This window comes from Heteronotia binoei, chromosome 19 (assembly GCF_032191835.1).
Source record: "Heteronotia binoei isolate CCM8104 ecotype False Entrance Well chromosome 19, APGP_CSIRO_Hbin_v1, whole genome shotgun sequence".
Classification (NCBI taxonomy): domain Eukaryota; kingdom Metazoa; phylum Chordata; class Lepidosauria; order Squamata; family Gekkonidae; genus Heteronotia; species Heteronotia binoei.
In genome coordinates this window covers 11,763,651-11,780,959 of record NC_083241.1, presented here as the reverse complement: position 1 = coordinate 11,780,959, position 17,309 = coordinate 11,763,651, and the positions used below count along the sequence as shown (strand labels likewise).

The following is a 17,309-nucleotide window of genomic DNA, read 5'->3' as shown; positions in this document are numbered from 1 at the left end:
CCCTCCCCTTCCCAGCCAGCTAGTTTTGATAGGTGGTGTGTGTCACAGACATGCCTTCTGGAAAAGCCAGTTGAGTCATAGCGTTGTAAAGATTCCAGGGTCACTTGAGTTAGCAAATTAGGCTAAAGGATAAACCTTTGGCCTTATGTCCTTCTCCAGGTTGTCCCCCATCTTCAGGGAGGTGGCGGAAGCCACACCAAACTCAGTAACAGCTCTGCAGTGCTTTAACAATACCAAAAAAGGTGCTTGAAATCAAGAGTGTAGGTTCCCGTCCTTCTCAGGGAAATATGTGACAGGATGGATTGGAACTCCGTGTCGCTTTTTATCTCAGTGTTTAAAAACAAAATGCTGTCTTAAACAATTAGCTGGCTTCCCACGACTCCTTAAAAGGGAAAGGAAGAGAAGGCCAGCAGACGGGTGACCTTCTGTTATTTATTCTCCTGTTATGCTGGCACATTAAGACTTTGCGCAGGCAAGTAGTTGCAAGACAGGACTGAGGATAAAGAGAGAGGGACCAGAGACACAAATCAGTGGGAAAACTCATGCTTTGCATATCAGAAGGCTGACATTCAATCTAGTTAAAAGGATATTGGATATCAGGGCTTGGAAAGACCTTCCCGAGCCCCGGAGAATAGTTGCTAGTCAATACAGGCAACACAGGATAAGGTAGGGGCCACAAGGAATTGAGCCACCTGTTATGAGAGCTTGAAGAGTGCAGGAGAGCCGTGTCTCCTATTTTTGCACTTCTATATGTAATGAAAGCTCTGCCCTTTGAGAAGATGCACCTGCTGTAGAAGCAATACACAAATCTACTTCCAGGGGGCGATGCGAGCACTTTTCAAGCATAACAAAAAGCAGCAGTAAAAAAGGAAGAAGCCAGTTCAATTTCCTGTTTGCAAAGGAACTCCCACCTAGGCTTCCCAATCCCCAGGTGCCAGCGGGGGATCCCCCGGTTTTACAGGCTTCCCTCCTCCCCCAGCCAGCTGGCCGGCGGGGGAAGCCCCGCCCCCACAGTCATTATGCACCTCTATGAACGATTCCCATAGGGAATGATGGGGAATTGATCCACGGCTATCGGGGGCTCTGGGGCGGCTGGTTTTTGAGGTAGAGGCGCCAAATTTTCAGTATAGCATCTAGTGCCTCTCCCCAAAATACCTCCCAAGTTTCAAAAGGATTGGACCAGGGGGTCCAATTCTATGAGCCCCAAAAGAAGGTGCCCCTAGCCTTCATTATTTTCTATGGAAGGAAGGCATTTTAAAAGGCGCACTGTCCCTTTAAATGTGATGGCCAGAACTCCCTTGGAGTTCAATGATGCTTGTCACAGCCTTGTTCTTGGCTCCACCCCCAAAGACTCCTGGCTCCACCCCCCAATGTCCCCAGATATTTCTGGAATTGGACTTGGCAACCCTACTCCCACCTCCTAAGGGTTGCCAACTCCTGCTTGGGAAATACCTGAAAATTTGGGGTTGGAGCCTGTGGAGGGCATGATTTGGAGAAGGGAGGGACCTCAGCAGGGTATATCACCATAGAGTCCACCCTCCAAAGCAGCCATTTCCTCCAGGGGAATTGTCTGTTGTCTGGAAAGCAGTTGTAATTCTGGGAGAACTCCAGCCCCTACCTTGAGGCTGGCAACCCTACACCTCCTGCACCTATATTTTTCTTAACAACCAGCTCGTCTGTCTCTTTTTGGTAGAATATACTACATATATATTAAAGGAAAAATCCTACAAATGAAAAAAAATTAATGAAATACAAAAAACCTCTTTGGGTATATATATGCAGGGGAGAAGCTATAATAAATGTGGAATCATTTGTAGCCATGATCCAATACAGACCTATTTGAGATCAAGCTTCATGGACATGTTAATTCTTTGCTGGATTGCAGTTCTTACATTTGTTCAGTGTAAAATGATAAATCCTGCATTTTGTTCCATAACTGAGCTCTTTGAAAATAACCTGATACTTATAAAAAGGCAGAAAAAAGCCACACTAATTGTCAATGTTTAATACTTGACAGGGAAAAAAAGCACAAATTCATAATAAACCATTACAGGAAACACACACTGCATTGTTAACCAACCAGAGCAAAAATGCCCAGTTAAGTCTTACCTGACAATAACCCACCCCATTTCAACCTATCTGCTGCCTCTGAAATCACATACTCTAACAATCTGTAGTCTACAAAGGGTTGCTATTTTCACACAGAACTCTAATAAATTTCCCAGAAAACCGACTTTCAAGACCACATCCCACAACTCAGCTAATAGTTAGTTGTGACTCAAGTACAAATAAAAAAAATAGAACAAGTTAGCTCCAATTCCCATTATGACTTAACCGAATTGGGGCCTGCATTATTATAAAGTGTATTAAGTGCACTTGGAAGAAACCCTCTGCTTGAAATGGAATTTCCTTCCAACGTGTGCCTAAGATTGCAGCATTAAAGAGAAAAAAGTGCTCCAACTTCTGAGCGAAGCTCAGTATAAATATAGAATAAAACATTTCCCCCCAAACTCTATAGCATTCCTCTTCCATAAATGAAAAGAATTTGATTCATTTCTTCCTATTCTTCGCTCAGGACAGTATTAATCTTTCTAGCTTCAAGCAGCTGAGAACATAACTGTTAAACTGAGCGCACATTATCACATACACTAATATAGAATTTTTAATCTATGTGTGGCCTCTTAGACCATAGTCAGTTGTATTGTTTCTAGATATATATATATATATAAAAATAAGCACCCGCTCATGCTGATAGGGTTATTATATGAAAATATACTTTGTTACAGGTGTAAAAAAAACCCTCCTCTATAGTGAAATCTGCCTAAAATCAGAAGCTTAAATCCACAGCTGCGTGTCCAGCTTGAAACATCCCAATGAAAAACTTACCACCTGTGTCCCATATATGCTCTTGCTAGAAGGAACTATAGCTCAGTAGCAGAGAACTTAGACTGCATGCATGGGGGTTCCTGGGTTCAATTCCTGCCACCTATTTTTAAGGGATCTCAGACAGCAAGATGAGAAGACGACCTAAGACCTTGGAAAGCCACTGCCAATCAAAGCAGAGAACAGTGGATCGGACGAACCACTGTCCTCTAGTTTTTTTTCCATACCCTACCCAATTGGGAGCCAAAGTGGAGTATGTTCTCCCCTCCTCCATTTTATCATCACAACGATCCTTTGAGGTAGGTTAGACTGTGTGTGTGTGACTGGCCCAAGATCACCCAGCAAGCTTCCATGGCAGTAGGGATGCAAACCGGGGGTTTCCAGAGTCCAGTTTGACACTCTAACCATTATGGTACACTGGTCCTGATGCTGCATAAGGCACCTTCTGATGGTTGCATGGCCTGCTTCCTTGGCACATCAAAAGCTCTGAATGCTGGACTCTGGAAACCAAGAAGGAACAATGGCCCTGCTGGTCTGAATGTATTTCAGAGGGTTCTTGGAAATAGAGGCTGAACAACATGGAATCTTGGCCTGGCTCAGCAGCCAGCATCACCTTGGTTTATACTCCAATCTTGTGTTTGGCTTTTTTTCTTCCCCCACTACCACAAATTATAAAAGCAAGCTTAACATTTTGTAAGCACATCTCAATGTGATCAGAAATACAAATAAAAATAATTCACACTTCAAGTGCACCTTTGTCTAATTGCTTGTTATTTGCTGGCTAGCATCCACTGCAGCTGCATAGGTTTAATTGCATGTCTTTTTAAAAAATGCTCTAACACCCCTTACTGAAACTGCATTGCCTTGTGGGAGCCAGATTCAAAAAATGCTCTTAACACATGATTCATGGTGGATCTGCTAAATGGCGCTATACCACACAGCCTTATGGTATTGAATGGAAGCGGTGCAGAAACAGTGCTTGGTGAGATACACTTCAAAGTGGAAAGCCCCCTTTTTACTGGCCCTGCCCCCATGACTTCAGCAGCAACCTGACATCCAAATTTACCAGATGGAAACTCCCCCCACCCTGCATGCTCACTCCACTTGTACAAAGAAACAGAGTTGAGCACATCAGGCTTTTCTGCTGACACCCAATTATTTTGTCAGGCTGTGGCTAAGGGTGAAACAGCAATGCTAACTAGTATAAAGGTGGTGACCCTATATCCTAATCAAACTGGGATTGTTATTACTACAATATGTTCACTGCAATACTGGTGAAGAAGCTAGAAATCGAGTGCACACATGATAAAATAAAGTTCCTTCCCCCTCAATTTATAACCGGCCTTTGCGCTCCTCTCATTCATTTGGTCATTTCTTTCTGAAAGGTATGTTTGCTGACGAGAGAGACCGCCAGGGTTGCTGGGTTATTTAGCAACACTAGCTGAAGCTTATTTCTGCTATATATATTTAGTTTATAGCAGGTTTTGTCCAACAACAAGGAACTGTGGCTCAGCGGCAGAAAGTCCCAGGTTTGGTTCCCAAGATCTCCAGTTAAAAGGAGCAGGTTGATGGTAATTTTGGGGGAAAAAAAACCCTCTACCTGATGCCCGGGAGAGTCACAAACAGAGCAGGCTACACTTCCGGTATAAAGCCTATCCTAAGAGTATACCCTGTTCCATCTGAAAACCAATCAGCCTGTCTCTGCACAGCTTGAGCTGGAACTCATAACTCTTTCATTCCAAATCTATCCCAATGGACTTAAAAATGGATTACTGTAGAATGAATGGATTTTGAACCATGCCTGTAGCGTCATCCCTGGTTCCTTAAGCTTGCTATTTTGAACCTGAAATGCAATTGATTTTTAAAAGGTGTTCTGAAATATAATCTGAGAAAGTGGAGCAACTTTTTTTTTTAAAGGACAGGTTTTCATACTTTGCAACATTAGTCAAATGCAATCAATACCATAGCTTGGAAAGTAAGCATTTGAGGGACCCTGTGAAAATATATTAGTACATTGTGTAAGAAAATACATTCCAAACCTTTCACCACTAACTGATACATTAGGAAGGATTCCCACTTTTTAAAAAATTCAGCTATATGATCAAACACCCTAAGTAAACATTTAATAAAAATCTTATTTTCAGAACCAAGGTCCATCTTCCTCTTCCTCGTCTTCATTTTCATTCAGATACAGAAGAGCAATTTTCTTCTCATCAGAAGCCACAGATCTGTGGTCTACCATCCTTTGCAGCTGAACAGTTTGGTTGAATGCAGACTTCTCTGGTCTCTGTTCACTTTCAGCGTCTCTTTCACTCCCCTTGGCTGTGTCCTCTGCTGGACTGGCATCTTTCGTATCCAATAGCAGAATTTTTGCTCCTTGCCCCCCTCCTGCTACGTTAGTGACATCCATCTGAAAAGTAAAGGATGTTTCCTTAGGTCCTATCTTTATGTGCCCAAGAGAGTGGCTTTCTGGGGGCCCATCTGTTGGAGAAAGCTCCACTACACCAACCTTTGGCGCTTTATCAGAAATAGGGCCTTGGAATATGAACTGTTCTGTGTGAGTTTCAGCAGGGCCGAGTCTGATGTGTCTGATGGAGCGACTGATCTCGCTGGGCCCTTCCGTTTCTAAAGCATCCTCCCCAGCAGAACTGATACCAGAAGATTCGGAAACAGAACCTTGGTATGAAGCACGTTCGCTACTCCACATTTCCTTCCGCCCCGATGTAACGTGACTGACAGACCCTTCAGAAGAGAATGTTTGTCCAGATCCACTGAACTCCAAGTGTTGTTCGGAAATGGGCCCTTTGAAAACAATTTGCTCCATTGCCACTGATTCTTTGGGAGCTGCCTTAATGTGTCTGACGGTTGTATTAGTATCCAGACTTCCTTCTTTGAAAAGCCAGTCTGGATCATGACTTGATCCAGTCATTGTAGAAGATTCTTCATGCATGGCTTGCTCAGTGACTGGAGTTTCTTTCTGTCTTACTTTAATGTGCCTCACCGGCTCATCAACTAAAATGGTGTTACCAGAAAAAGGACCTTCATAAACAACTTGTTGAGTATGTGCCTCTTTTGGATCTATTTGAATATGCCTGATTGATCGGCTGGATTCTGCTGTCCCTCTCGTTTGAGAAAGCATCCCACTGTTACCGTCTGGTGACAAGTCAGAAGCTGGCTTCTCAAAAGTTATTTCTTCAACAATTTGCTTTGAACCCAACCTAATGTGCTTACTGGACCTGCTATCAGTAAAAAACTGTGCCTGAGTAGGGCTTTCAGGATCACTCCCTTCCACTGTTCCATAGACAGGCCCTCTGTACATTATTTCTTCTGTCGTCTGAATTTCTTCAGGACCACGTGTGAATCCTCGCACGGATTGGCTGATGCTTGCTGTTGCTCCTACCTCAAAGTCACCTGTACCAAACTCCAGAGTTTCTGAAATGGGACCTTCGTGCAGGACTTGCTCGGTTCTGCGAATTTCTGTCGGGCCGACTACAATCTGCCGTACAGATCTGTTGATATCGAATGACCCTTGCATGCGAGAGGGATCGCTTTTGTTGCCAAGTTCCAAACTTTTGAAAACCGGGCCTTCTCTGACAACTTGTTCGCTAGTGTGGTATTTCACGCCATCGCTGCTGCTTAATTTAGTCAAGCTAGAAACTGCTTCGGTAGTCCATGGCGTGGAAGAAACTTCTATGATTCCAGCTTGACTTCTACCATCTCTGTAGCTTTCTAACCCTTCCTTCCTGCGTTCATCAAAATTATATGCAGTTGAGATTTGTGTTGGTGACTCAACAGCAAGGCCTCCACCAAAATCCCTGGTGCTAAACTGGTCTGAGTCTAGTGTCTCAGACAGACTGACTTCTGCAACTATAGTTACCAAACCCCCTTTCTTGGTCTGCTCCACTTTTTTAATATCAACTTCCAAACTGCTTGAATCAGCATGGCCATCTTCGGTTAGCACTGAGAGTTCCTGCTTGACGCTTTCTGGAAGGCTGTCTTCAAGTGTTTCCAACGCTTCTTTCAGCTGGTGTTTAGGGTCTTTTGATTCCTCAGAAAACAGGCTCTTTATTGATGCCTGAAATTCATGTGGTATTTTAATCTCTCTCTCAATAACAATGGATTCGACATGGGCTACCCGCTCAGCTTGTGGCTCTTCCTTGGAAACAAAGGCACTTTCCTCTTCACCCATCACTTGGTAAATAAGTTCTGGTGAACCCATGCCTTCATCTGCCCTTTGCTGAGCTCCCTGAAGAAATTCGTCTTGCCATGAATACTTAATAGTGGATTCCTCTTCAATATGGATCTGTCCGTATACGGAGCCGTCATCTTTCTCATGAGTCCAGGGGTGTTCTTCTGGAGTCGATACAAAATATTTTTCTTCATCCACGACATCATCTCCCTCAGAGACTTCTTCTACATGAGACACAATCACACTGGGTTGCTGTTGCTTAAGATCCGCAGCAGCGCTCGTCGTAGCCTTCTCTTCTTCCCCATAATACAGATGTCCTGTCATACAGGGCAATGTATCTTCCACCTCTTCCACTTCAAAGGGTGTTGGGAATTCTGTTCTTTCATCAGCAGCACATTCTAGTGGCTCCTCAACTATCTCAACTCGAACAGTTCTTTTCCCTTGGCCGTCCCTTCCCGTCAAGCTAGCATTTACAATATCTTCTAATACAGCTTCAGATAAAGCTCCTTTAGCACTTCCCACCTCTTCAACATCTTTCTTTGAGAAATGGCCCAGATCAAACTCATCCGAACTGCTCAGGTCTTGCTGAACCGTAGACTGTATGGTGACCTCAGTCCTCGCTCTCCCATCCTCAGATTTCTTTCCAGAGAAGGTGAATTTGGTATCAGTGGGAAGTCCTGAATCAGAAGATTTCTGCACAAAACCTTTAAGAATGTCAGAAACAATATTTTCTGCTATGCTTTCAGTCAGTAAGGTATCCATTTTAGGGATTTCTTCTTCATGTACTCTGTCTTGGTTTGATTCCCTCTCTGGAATATTTCTGGAGAACTTAAGGGTGGCTTCATCTTTTGGTTTACCTGTCAAAGGTTTCTGGTCTCGTAATTTTATTTCTGTGCTGTTGTTTTTAAACAGCCGGCCTTGATTATGCTCTTCAGAAAGGATGGGTATCTCAACAGCTTCTCTGCTTTGTGTTGTCACTGTTGTGTCCTGTTGGAACACACTACTTTTATCCTTTGTTATACTGGAAGGCAAATCTTTTCCGGATGTATCAACCCTAACGTGTTCTTCCCATTTTACATATTTTCCATTCTTGGGAGTTTCATCTTTTACAACTTTGGCTTCCTTTCTACTATCGCTGATGCTCAATTCTTTCATGGTATGCCTTTTCTCCTCCGTCCCAGGCTTAATTTCCACCTTCTTTTGAAAGTTAACCATTGTTTCAACACCAGTCGATTTCTTTTCCATCTTTGCCTGGACAGAATCAGTCACTTCCCTGGCTGGTCTTTCCTTTTCATCTCTTTCTTGTAACCAAAATGGCTTCTCCTCTTTCATTGGCTTAACTTCCTCGATTTGTCTATTTGATTGACCATCAGTTCCTTCTTGGGTTCGCTCATATTTATTTTCTGCAGAAATGGAATTTAAGCTGTAAGATGAAGTAGACACCCCCACTACTTCGGGTCTTACCTTCTCAAAACTATTGGGGATTGTTGTATCTTTTTTTACTTCTGCTGATTCTTTGGGGAAAGATGCTGTGATCACACTGTCTGCTTTCTTTGTTTCAGGCAATGTTCTTCGCCAAACTCCACTCTCTCTGCTAATAACAGAAGCTGGAGTAAAAGTTCGGACCTGCCTTTGGTCTGTCAGAGTTCTCTGATGAGTTTTATCTTTTGTAATAGCTGCTGAAGGGCGGGATTCTAACCAGACGGCATCTTTCCTGAATGTTTTCACAGCAGCAGCTGGCTGGATTCTGCTGGGTTTTGTTTGAGATGAATAAACCGCAGAGCTGCTCATGTTTGCGATCGGCGTTTTATATCTTGTGTCAACATTCTGGATGGCTGGGAAAGCTCTCTTTCCTTTCTCTTGTCGATAAGCTGAGTAGCGACTGCTATACTCATGAAGCATGTTTCGGACACCTGCCAGTAGATAAAAACAAATGAAAATCACATCTCTTAATGCAGTGTACTTAAGTGACATACTAACATGATAAAACTCAAATCGATTTAATTGGGTTGTTGAACTAAATCTATTTACACATATAATGAACAGGTCACTGCGCAGCAGCCAAGCGCTTTGATTCCTGCATATCTCCACAAAATATGAGCAATAAACATGGATAATTGTCTAATCTTGAGAGGTTTTGTTTTGACCCTTGACTGTCAGACCACAAAAGTCGGTGGGATTTGCACCTGTGGAGCAATGAGCCCATGATGCATGTCTTTGCATGCAGGACAATGCAAGGGTTATAACAAATACTCCATTCATAATTATTAGCAGCAATTTACAAGGAAGCCTTGCTAACACTTGCTAAGTCTAAACTTTATTTCCTTGGTGATTTCCCAGCCAAGCACTAACCAGGCTGATTCTACTTAGCTTATGAGTTCTAATGAGATTGGGCTAGCCTGGGCCATCCAGATCAAGGCAAGAGACAAACACAGGTGATTGCCATTGCCTACCTCTGCATGGCAACTCTGAACTTCTTTGGTGGTCTCCCATCTAAGTATTAATCAAGAACAACTCTACTTAAATTCTGAGAGCTGATGAGATCAGGCTAGCCTGGGCCACCCAGTTCAGGGAATTCACTATGAGAGCCAGTTTGGTGTAGTGGTTAAGTGTGCGGACTCTTATCTGGGAGAACCAGGTTTGATTCCCCACTCCTCCACTTGCACCTGCTAGCATGGCCTTGCGTCAGCCATAGCTCTGGCAGAGGTTGTCCTTGAAAGGGCAGCTGCTGTGAGAGCCCTTTCCAGCCCCACCCACCTCACAGGGTGTCTGTTGTGGGGGAGGAAGGTAAAGGAGATTGTGAGCCTCTCTGAGACTCTTCGGAGTGGAGGGCGGGATATAAATCCAATATCTTCATCTACCTCACAGGGTGTCTGTTGTGGGGGAGGAAGGTAAAGGAGATTGTGAGCCGCTCTGAGACTCTTCGGAGTGGAGGGCGGGATATAAATCCAATATCATCTTCATCATCATCTTCTTCTTACTCAGATCTATTCAAGAAGCTTAACTTCCAGTAAAGTGTTCTTAGGATGCCACTGTAAGTGTAAGGTCCCCAACAGCCCTTTTAAGTTGTTATCTTTTTGGTGCTTCTACTGTGCATAATAGGCAAGCATGATGACTTCTGATATTCGTATCTGCTATTTTTGTATTCATGAACACACAAAGCTGTCGTACTGAATCAGACCACTGGCTCATCCAGGTCAGAATTGTCTACTCAGATCAGCAGCGGCTTTCCAGGATCTTATGCAGCGGTCTTTCACATCACCTACTGCCTGGTCTTTATAAGTGGAAATGCAAGGGATTAAACCTGCAACCTTCTGAATGCATTTACTGATTAGATAAACACATCAATAGATGCATGCAGAAGGTTGCAGCTTTAACGCTCTGCACCACGGGGCTCTTTCCAAATTAAATAATTTGGAAAGAGCCCCGTGATGCAGAGCGTTAAAGCTGCAGTACTGCAGTCATGACCTGAGTTCGATCCCCAGTGGTAGCTGGTTTTTCAGGTAGCCTGCTCGAGGTTGACTCAGCCTTCCATCCTTCTGAGGTCAGTACCCAGCTTGCTGGGGGGAAAGCGTAGATGACTGGGGAAGGCAATGGCAAACCACCCTGTAAAAAGTCTGCCGTGAAAACATTGTGAAAGCAACGTCACCCTGAGTCAGAAACGACTGGTACTTGCACAGGGGACCTTTCCTTTCCTTATTTAATTTGTAGTCAGCTTTTCCATCAGAAAATCATACAATCAACAAAAACAAGTTACCGTAAAATTGTAATAAAACAGCTAAAAATACAGTCCAGACCTGGGGTGTCAAACATACAGCCCTGGGGCCGAATCAGGCCCCTGGAGGGCTCCTATAAGGCCCCCGAGCAACTGGCTGTTATCTGCTTCCTTCTCCCTCTCTCTTGCTTCCTTCTGCATCACAGCTTGCTTTGCAAGGCTTGCTTAATCAGACAGGAGCTACAGAGCAAAAACTCTATTTTCTCCATTGGCTGAGGCTCCTCCCTTGGGGAGGAAATGGGGAAGCCAGAGCTTGTTTTTCCAGGCTCTCTCAATTGCACAGTTGAGCTACTGAGCCAAGCCTTTCTTCCCTCTATTGGCTAAAGCTCCTCCCTCTCCTGGTACTCTGAGGAAGGAAGGAAAGAGTCAGAGCTTCCTTTGCCCAGTTTCTTGGATCCCATGGGAGAGATACAAAGAAAGCATCTTTAAGACCAAAGAATGCTAACATTTTAAGCATGTTTTAAGTTCTTTTTATATATATATATATATATATATATATATATATATATATATATATATATATATATATATATATTTGTGTTTGTCTGTGTCCTTTATAAAGGTTATATCTCTGCTACCTAATCTTAACTAGGTATACACATGGCCTGGTCCAGCATGATCCAGCACAACCTGACATGGCCCGGCCCAACAAGGTCTCATTTATGTCAGATCCAGCCCTCATAACAAACGAGTTCGACACCCCTGCTCTAGACTTAAAACCCAGCTATAGCAAACTCTGCTTCAGCAGGGATGGACCTATTGATCTATCAGATCCCAGAAATTCGAGATGGAAGGGAGGAGGCCCAATAATAGGTGACGCCCGCAGCCTTATAGATGCAAACAGATGTTCAGCCATCGAGCCATGATCTATCCCCATTGTGTGAATAGGGCAACATACATATTTCCCAACTTTGGTATGTGCAAATGTACTTTTAAAAAATGGGTTTCTGATTATGTGTACTGAAGCTGGGAAGTATGAGCATTGCTCTGTTCACGCAAAATTGTGACTGCAAAGAACCTTGTACTATATGACTTTCCATTACATGAGGCTGGATCACCACAAGGTGTGCTTAGGGGCTCTGTGAGTAATTAGAATACAAGGAAATTCTCTCTCTCCGGTCCTAATAAATCTCCCCACTCCTGCTTCCAGTCAGGACTCAGCTTCAAAATGGTCTGAGTCCTTCAAACACGTACAGTCCTCCTGACTCTAATTTCTCTTTGTTTTTTATTTAAATTATTTTAGTATATTTCTATTCCGCCCATTCCCCGTCGGTCTCTTCCCTCTGAACACTGTAATGTGTTAGGAGTCTCAGACAGACCAATTGTCCCCTTCCCTTTTTAGTGATGGTCAGCTGACCTCTGGGAAAGCAACACACAATCATCTGTCTCCATTACACCATATCAGGTGGGGCAGAGAAGAGAAGAAGAGGAAGGGATTGGATTTATACCCTGCCCTTTACTACCCAAAGGAGTGAGTGACGTATAATCTCCTTTCCCTTCCCCTCCCCTCCCCACAACAGACACCCTGTGAGGAAGGTGGGGCTGAGAGAGCTCTGACAGAAACTGCTCTTGAGCAGAGCAGCTTTAAGAGAACTTGTGGCTGACCTAAGGTCACATCAGCAGGTGAACGTGGAGGAATAGGGAATCAAACCTGGTTCTCCCAGTTAGGAGTCCGTGCACTTAGCCACTACACCAAACTGGCTCTTCTCTTTTAAAAAAAAATTATAAAAGTTGCCTTTTTAAAAACTTGCAAAGAAATGTTCTTCTGCATAGGTGGGGTTTAACAGCAGGAAGCTGAACCTCACAGCTAATATCACACAATACTGGTATCCTGTAGTTTGGAACCTTAGTGGAGAAGCACAGCCTGGCACCATTTTCAGAGAACAGCAGAGTCAGGGATGAGAAGGAGCAACTGAGTCACTCACTGTCCAACAGCTAGCATTAAAAAGAAATAATAGTCCACAACATTTTTTTGCACTGATGAAACTTCAGCCAATGCTTGTAATTTATTAATGTTTTTGAAACAAGACTCCACAGGCTCAGTTGATGAAGCAGCAAAATCAAAGTGCAGCAAGTAGAAAGTGCAGATCTGTAGACCTGGCTTTGAGGATGCATACCAGACACAGCCAATCCAGAGGCTTCACAGTGCCTTCTAATCACAGGGGCTGATGCTGTCACTCAGTGGAAGAGCCCCTGCTTTGCACACAGAAGGTCCCAGGTTCAATTCCTGGCTTCTCCAGTTAAAAGGTCCAGAGAATAGTTGATGGGAAAGACCTCTACCTGAGACCCTGGAGAACCACTGCCAGTCTAAGTAGACAATGCTGACTGTGATGGACTGATGGTGCGATTCAGTAGGAGGCGGCTTTGTGTGTTCATGTAAAACAGCTATTCCTCTCTACCACGGGCTTTAGGACTCTAACATAAATAATCCCAGGTGAGCTCCAGGCACATTCTACTGGAGTACTCCACTTGAGGAAATGCCAGTACTCTGGCCATCTTCCAGTGGTGGTGGTGGAAAATGCCATCAGGTCTTAGGCTGACCCTTTAGGGCTGGGGTGTCAAATATGCAGCCCGGGGGCCAAATCAGGCCCTGGAGGGCTCCTATCAGCCCCCTGAGCAACTGATTCTTGTCTGCTTCCTTCTCCCTCTCTCTTGCTTCCTTCTGCATCTCAGCTTCTTTGCAAGGCTTGCTCAATTGCACAGGAGCTACAGAGCAGAACCTCAATTTTCTCCATTGGCTGAGGCTCCTCTCCTCTTGATACCCTGGGGAAGGAAGGAAAGAGCTAGAGATTCCTTTGCCCAGTTCCCTGGATTGCACGGGAGAAATACAAAGAAAGCACCTTTAAGACCAACAAGTGCTAATGTTTTAAGCATGATTTAAGGGTTGTTTTTTTTTAAATCTTTCGTTGTGTTTGTCTGTGTCCTTTAAAAAGGTTTATATCTCTGCTACCTAATCTTAAATAGGTAAGAACATGGCCTGGCCCGACATGGCTCAGCCTAGCCTAACAAGGTCTCATTTATGTCAGATCCGCCTCCCAAAACAAATGAGTTTGACACGCCTGCTTTGGGGTTTTCAAAGCAAGAGTTGTTCAGAGGCGGTCTGCTGTTGTCCACTTCTGTTCTTCCAGTGCAGCTGCAAAACACAATCCTGGGTAATTGTGTACCATCTTGCCATTGACCATGCTAACCTCAGCTGAGAACACCTTTCTAAGTAGAAGAAGAGATTGGATTCATACCCTGTCCTTCACTAGCCAAAGGAGTCTCAGAGCAGCTTACAAATCTCCTTTCCCTTCCCCTCTCCCAGACACCCTGTGAGCAGTGTCCCCCTCTAAAGCTGAGTTAGCATGACATAGCTCACAGATTTTTAGCCTCCGGCTCACACATTTTCGTCTTAGCTCAGGAAGGATGGCCCCAGAGCAAACTAATTTATTCAGTAGTCAAATTGTTTGCTCACAGCTTTAATGCCAGTAGCTAAAGAAGTAGAATTTTTGCTCACAAGACTCCACAGTTTAGAGAGAACATTGCCTGTGAGGTAGGTGGGACTAAGAGAGCTCTCCCAGAATGGCTCTTGAGCAAAACAGTCTTGGAGAACTTGTGACTGACCCAAGGTCACATTAGCAGGTGCATGTTGAGAAGGAGTGGGGATTCAAACCTGGTTCTCCCGGATAAGAGTCTACGCACTTAACCACTATACCATTGAAGCCAGTGGGCTTGGAAGGGTGCAACTCCATTTAGGATGGCATTGTGAGAATCTTCCTCTTTAGACCCTTGGTTGGAAAAATTTGCAAAATTTTGGTTGCAATCCTCTTGTCCTCCACCAGTTAGTAAAAGTTGATGGTAAGAACATCAGAAAAGCCTTGCTGGGTCAGGCTAAAGCCCTCCTAAATAGAGGCCCATTGACTTCAAATAATTTAGAAGAGTGAAACTATTCAAGATGACACTGATAGCCCAGCATCTGGCTGTTTCTTAAAAAAACAGGATAGGAAAGCAGTAACCTGTCTCATTTATCCCTCGGCAACAGGTTTTCAGAAGCCTCGAAACTTTGATGCTCCATTTATCCCTAATGGCTGATAGCTACTGTTGTAGCTCCCTTGAAAGCAGTCAAGGACTTGTCTTGTAGTAAGAAGAAGATATTGGAAGAAGATATTGGATTTATATCCCACCCTCCACTCTGAAGAGTCTCAGAGCGGCTCACAATCTCCTTTACCTTCCTCCCCCACAACAAACACCCTGTGAGGTGGGTGGGGCTGGAGAGGGCTCTCACAGCAGCTGCCCTTTCAAGGACAATTTCTGCCAGAGCTATGGCTGACCCAAGGCCATTCCAGCAGGTGCAAGTGGAGGAGGGGGGAATCAAACCCGGTTCTCCCAGATAAGAGCCCGCACATTTAACCACTGCACCAAACTGGATCTCCTTAAGTTTATAAAATTAAAGAATTCAGTTATGCAAACTGAGCATGGTGTAAAGAAATCCACAGCTTTTCTGTCCTGAATCTACTGCCATCTTCATTGGGTAAGCCCAGGTTCTCCTATTCTAGGAAAGGGAGAGAGAGAGAAAATCTCTCTGTGCCCACTTTTTTCTGTATCATGTTTGGTATTACAACCCCAAGGTGAACTGCAGTTGTAGACTTAGAAATGTGCTTCCTTTCTCCTGACCCTTAAAAAAACAGCATCATCACAAAAGTTAGCAATCCATACCTTGGGGTACTTTTCTTCCATGTTCTTCTTCCCACATAAGAATCCACTGGCTGCTCTCACCTTCTAACAAAGCTCTGTGAAGCAGAAAAAAAACAAATGTTGAGATTGTTGGGGGGAGAGATTTCACACCGTGGAGATAATGTAACATTCCTGATCCCCCAGGATTAAGAGATGGGACAGAGAATTTTTTAAAATTAATATGGAATAACATATTACATTTCTGTGGATAGATCCAAGCGGGCAGCCGTGTTGGTCTGAAGTAGTAGAACAAAATAGGAGTCAAGTTGCACCTTTAAGACCAATTTAGTTTTATTCGGAACGTAAGCTTTCGTGTCCTCTTTTGTAACATTCATGTTACATTTCTACTGCTGGAGGGAAGCTGGAATTTCCATCACGTACTGTATCTTTCCTACTCAGTTCCCTCTCAGTTACATAATGGAAAAAGGCTAAATATGAATTAAACAAGAAGAAATCTTTCCTCCGGGCGGGTGAGGGGGGAGGGGGGAGATTCCAAAGTATCCACATATTCAGGACTGTGTGCGAATTTTTATAAACTCAAACATATTGGAATCGCATCAACACCCTTTACATAACCAAAGCGGAATATATTTTATTATTATCTATTATTAGGCTGTTCCTATTGGATTGTCACTGTTCTCTCAATTATTGATCTACATCAGAATTGCTCTCCAGCACAGTGGGAAACCGTCTGTCACTCTGGGACAGGGAATTAAAAAGTAGCATTCTTTTATTGTAAGTCAATAAATATGCCCAAAAGTGATTGGGTGAACACTGGTGAGAGACTCTCTGCCATATACTGCTACCAGTGTGGAACTTTCCCAATTTTAACCTCGACTTCCTTACAGGCAATGAGTCCATTAAGATAGAAATCACCTAAATGAATTCCAGTAGTCGTCCTGATGACTAATGTTCTCCTCCTACTGTTAAGTTTTTCAAAGGGAAAAAAACACCTTACACGTAAATGAAACAAAAGCCCCACAACACCTTAAAGTCTAACAGCATTTATTTCAACAGGAACTTTTGTGAGCTTCCACCACTCCGGTTGTCCGCTCTCAAGAAATTTCTGGAGATTTGGGGGTGGAGCCTGTGGAGAAATGCCATTTTAGGCTATGGTTATGTAGGAGTTGGCAGGAAGAGGCCATAAAACTCTAGGCAAGGCTTTGGCCTAGTCTATTCCTCCTTCCCCGTCCTCTCCGGTCTGGAAGCAGCACTTCTGAGGAGGCCTCCTAGAGAGACAGGGAGTCTTTCAGGCTGGTCTCCCAGAAGGCTGCAGAAGGAAAACCAGTTCTTGGGGTTTATATTATAGATCTTGGGAGAGAAAGGCAGTTTGAGTTTTGATTTGAGTCTTGGAGACTGGTGATGGTATGGTCAGGGCCATGGTATGGTCAGGGCCAGTTGTATAGTAGGGAAAGAAGGAGAGTTTTTCCCTAGTTTGATTTAGTTCTTCTGTTCACAATTTACAATTTATTTAGTTCTTCTGTTCACAATTTATAATGCCTGCATATAGTTGTAAATTTTAAATAAATGTTTTATTTGTTTAAAAGGTAGTCCCTCTGTACCACATAGGTTCCCCAACCACCTTAGACCATGCTACTGAAAGAGGGGAGTCCAAGGAAGGCACACAGTTGGCAAGGGTGCCGATCCTCCAGGGGTCTTCCAAAGAAGGCCTTTGGTCTCTGTCATGAACAGGTGCTGGGTTGGCAGAGGACCTTGAGGCCAGGCCTCAGAACTGGCGAGGGGGATTGG

The 17,309-nt window shown here is 43.9% G+C and overlaps 1 protein-coding gene across 1 annotated transcript in view; it reads right to left on the bottom strand.

Moving 5' to 3' along the window:
- Positions 1-1,990: 1,990 nt before the first annotated feature.
- The window catches only part of SYNM (synemin), a 35,050-nt gene continuing 19,731 nt past the window's right edge, over positions 1,991-17,309 (bottom strand). Inside the window, exons 3-4 of the mRNA XM_060260046.1 lie at positions 15,543-15,616; positions 1,991-8,985 (exon numbers count right to left, since the gene is read on the bottom strand). Of these exons, the coding sequence (XP_060116029.1) occupies positions 5,024-8,985; positions 15,543-15,616 (4,036 nt within the window). The 3' untranslated portion in view covers positions 1,991-5,023. The remainder of the gene's footprint in view (positions 8,986-15,542; positions 15,617-17,309) is intronic.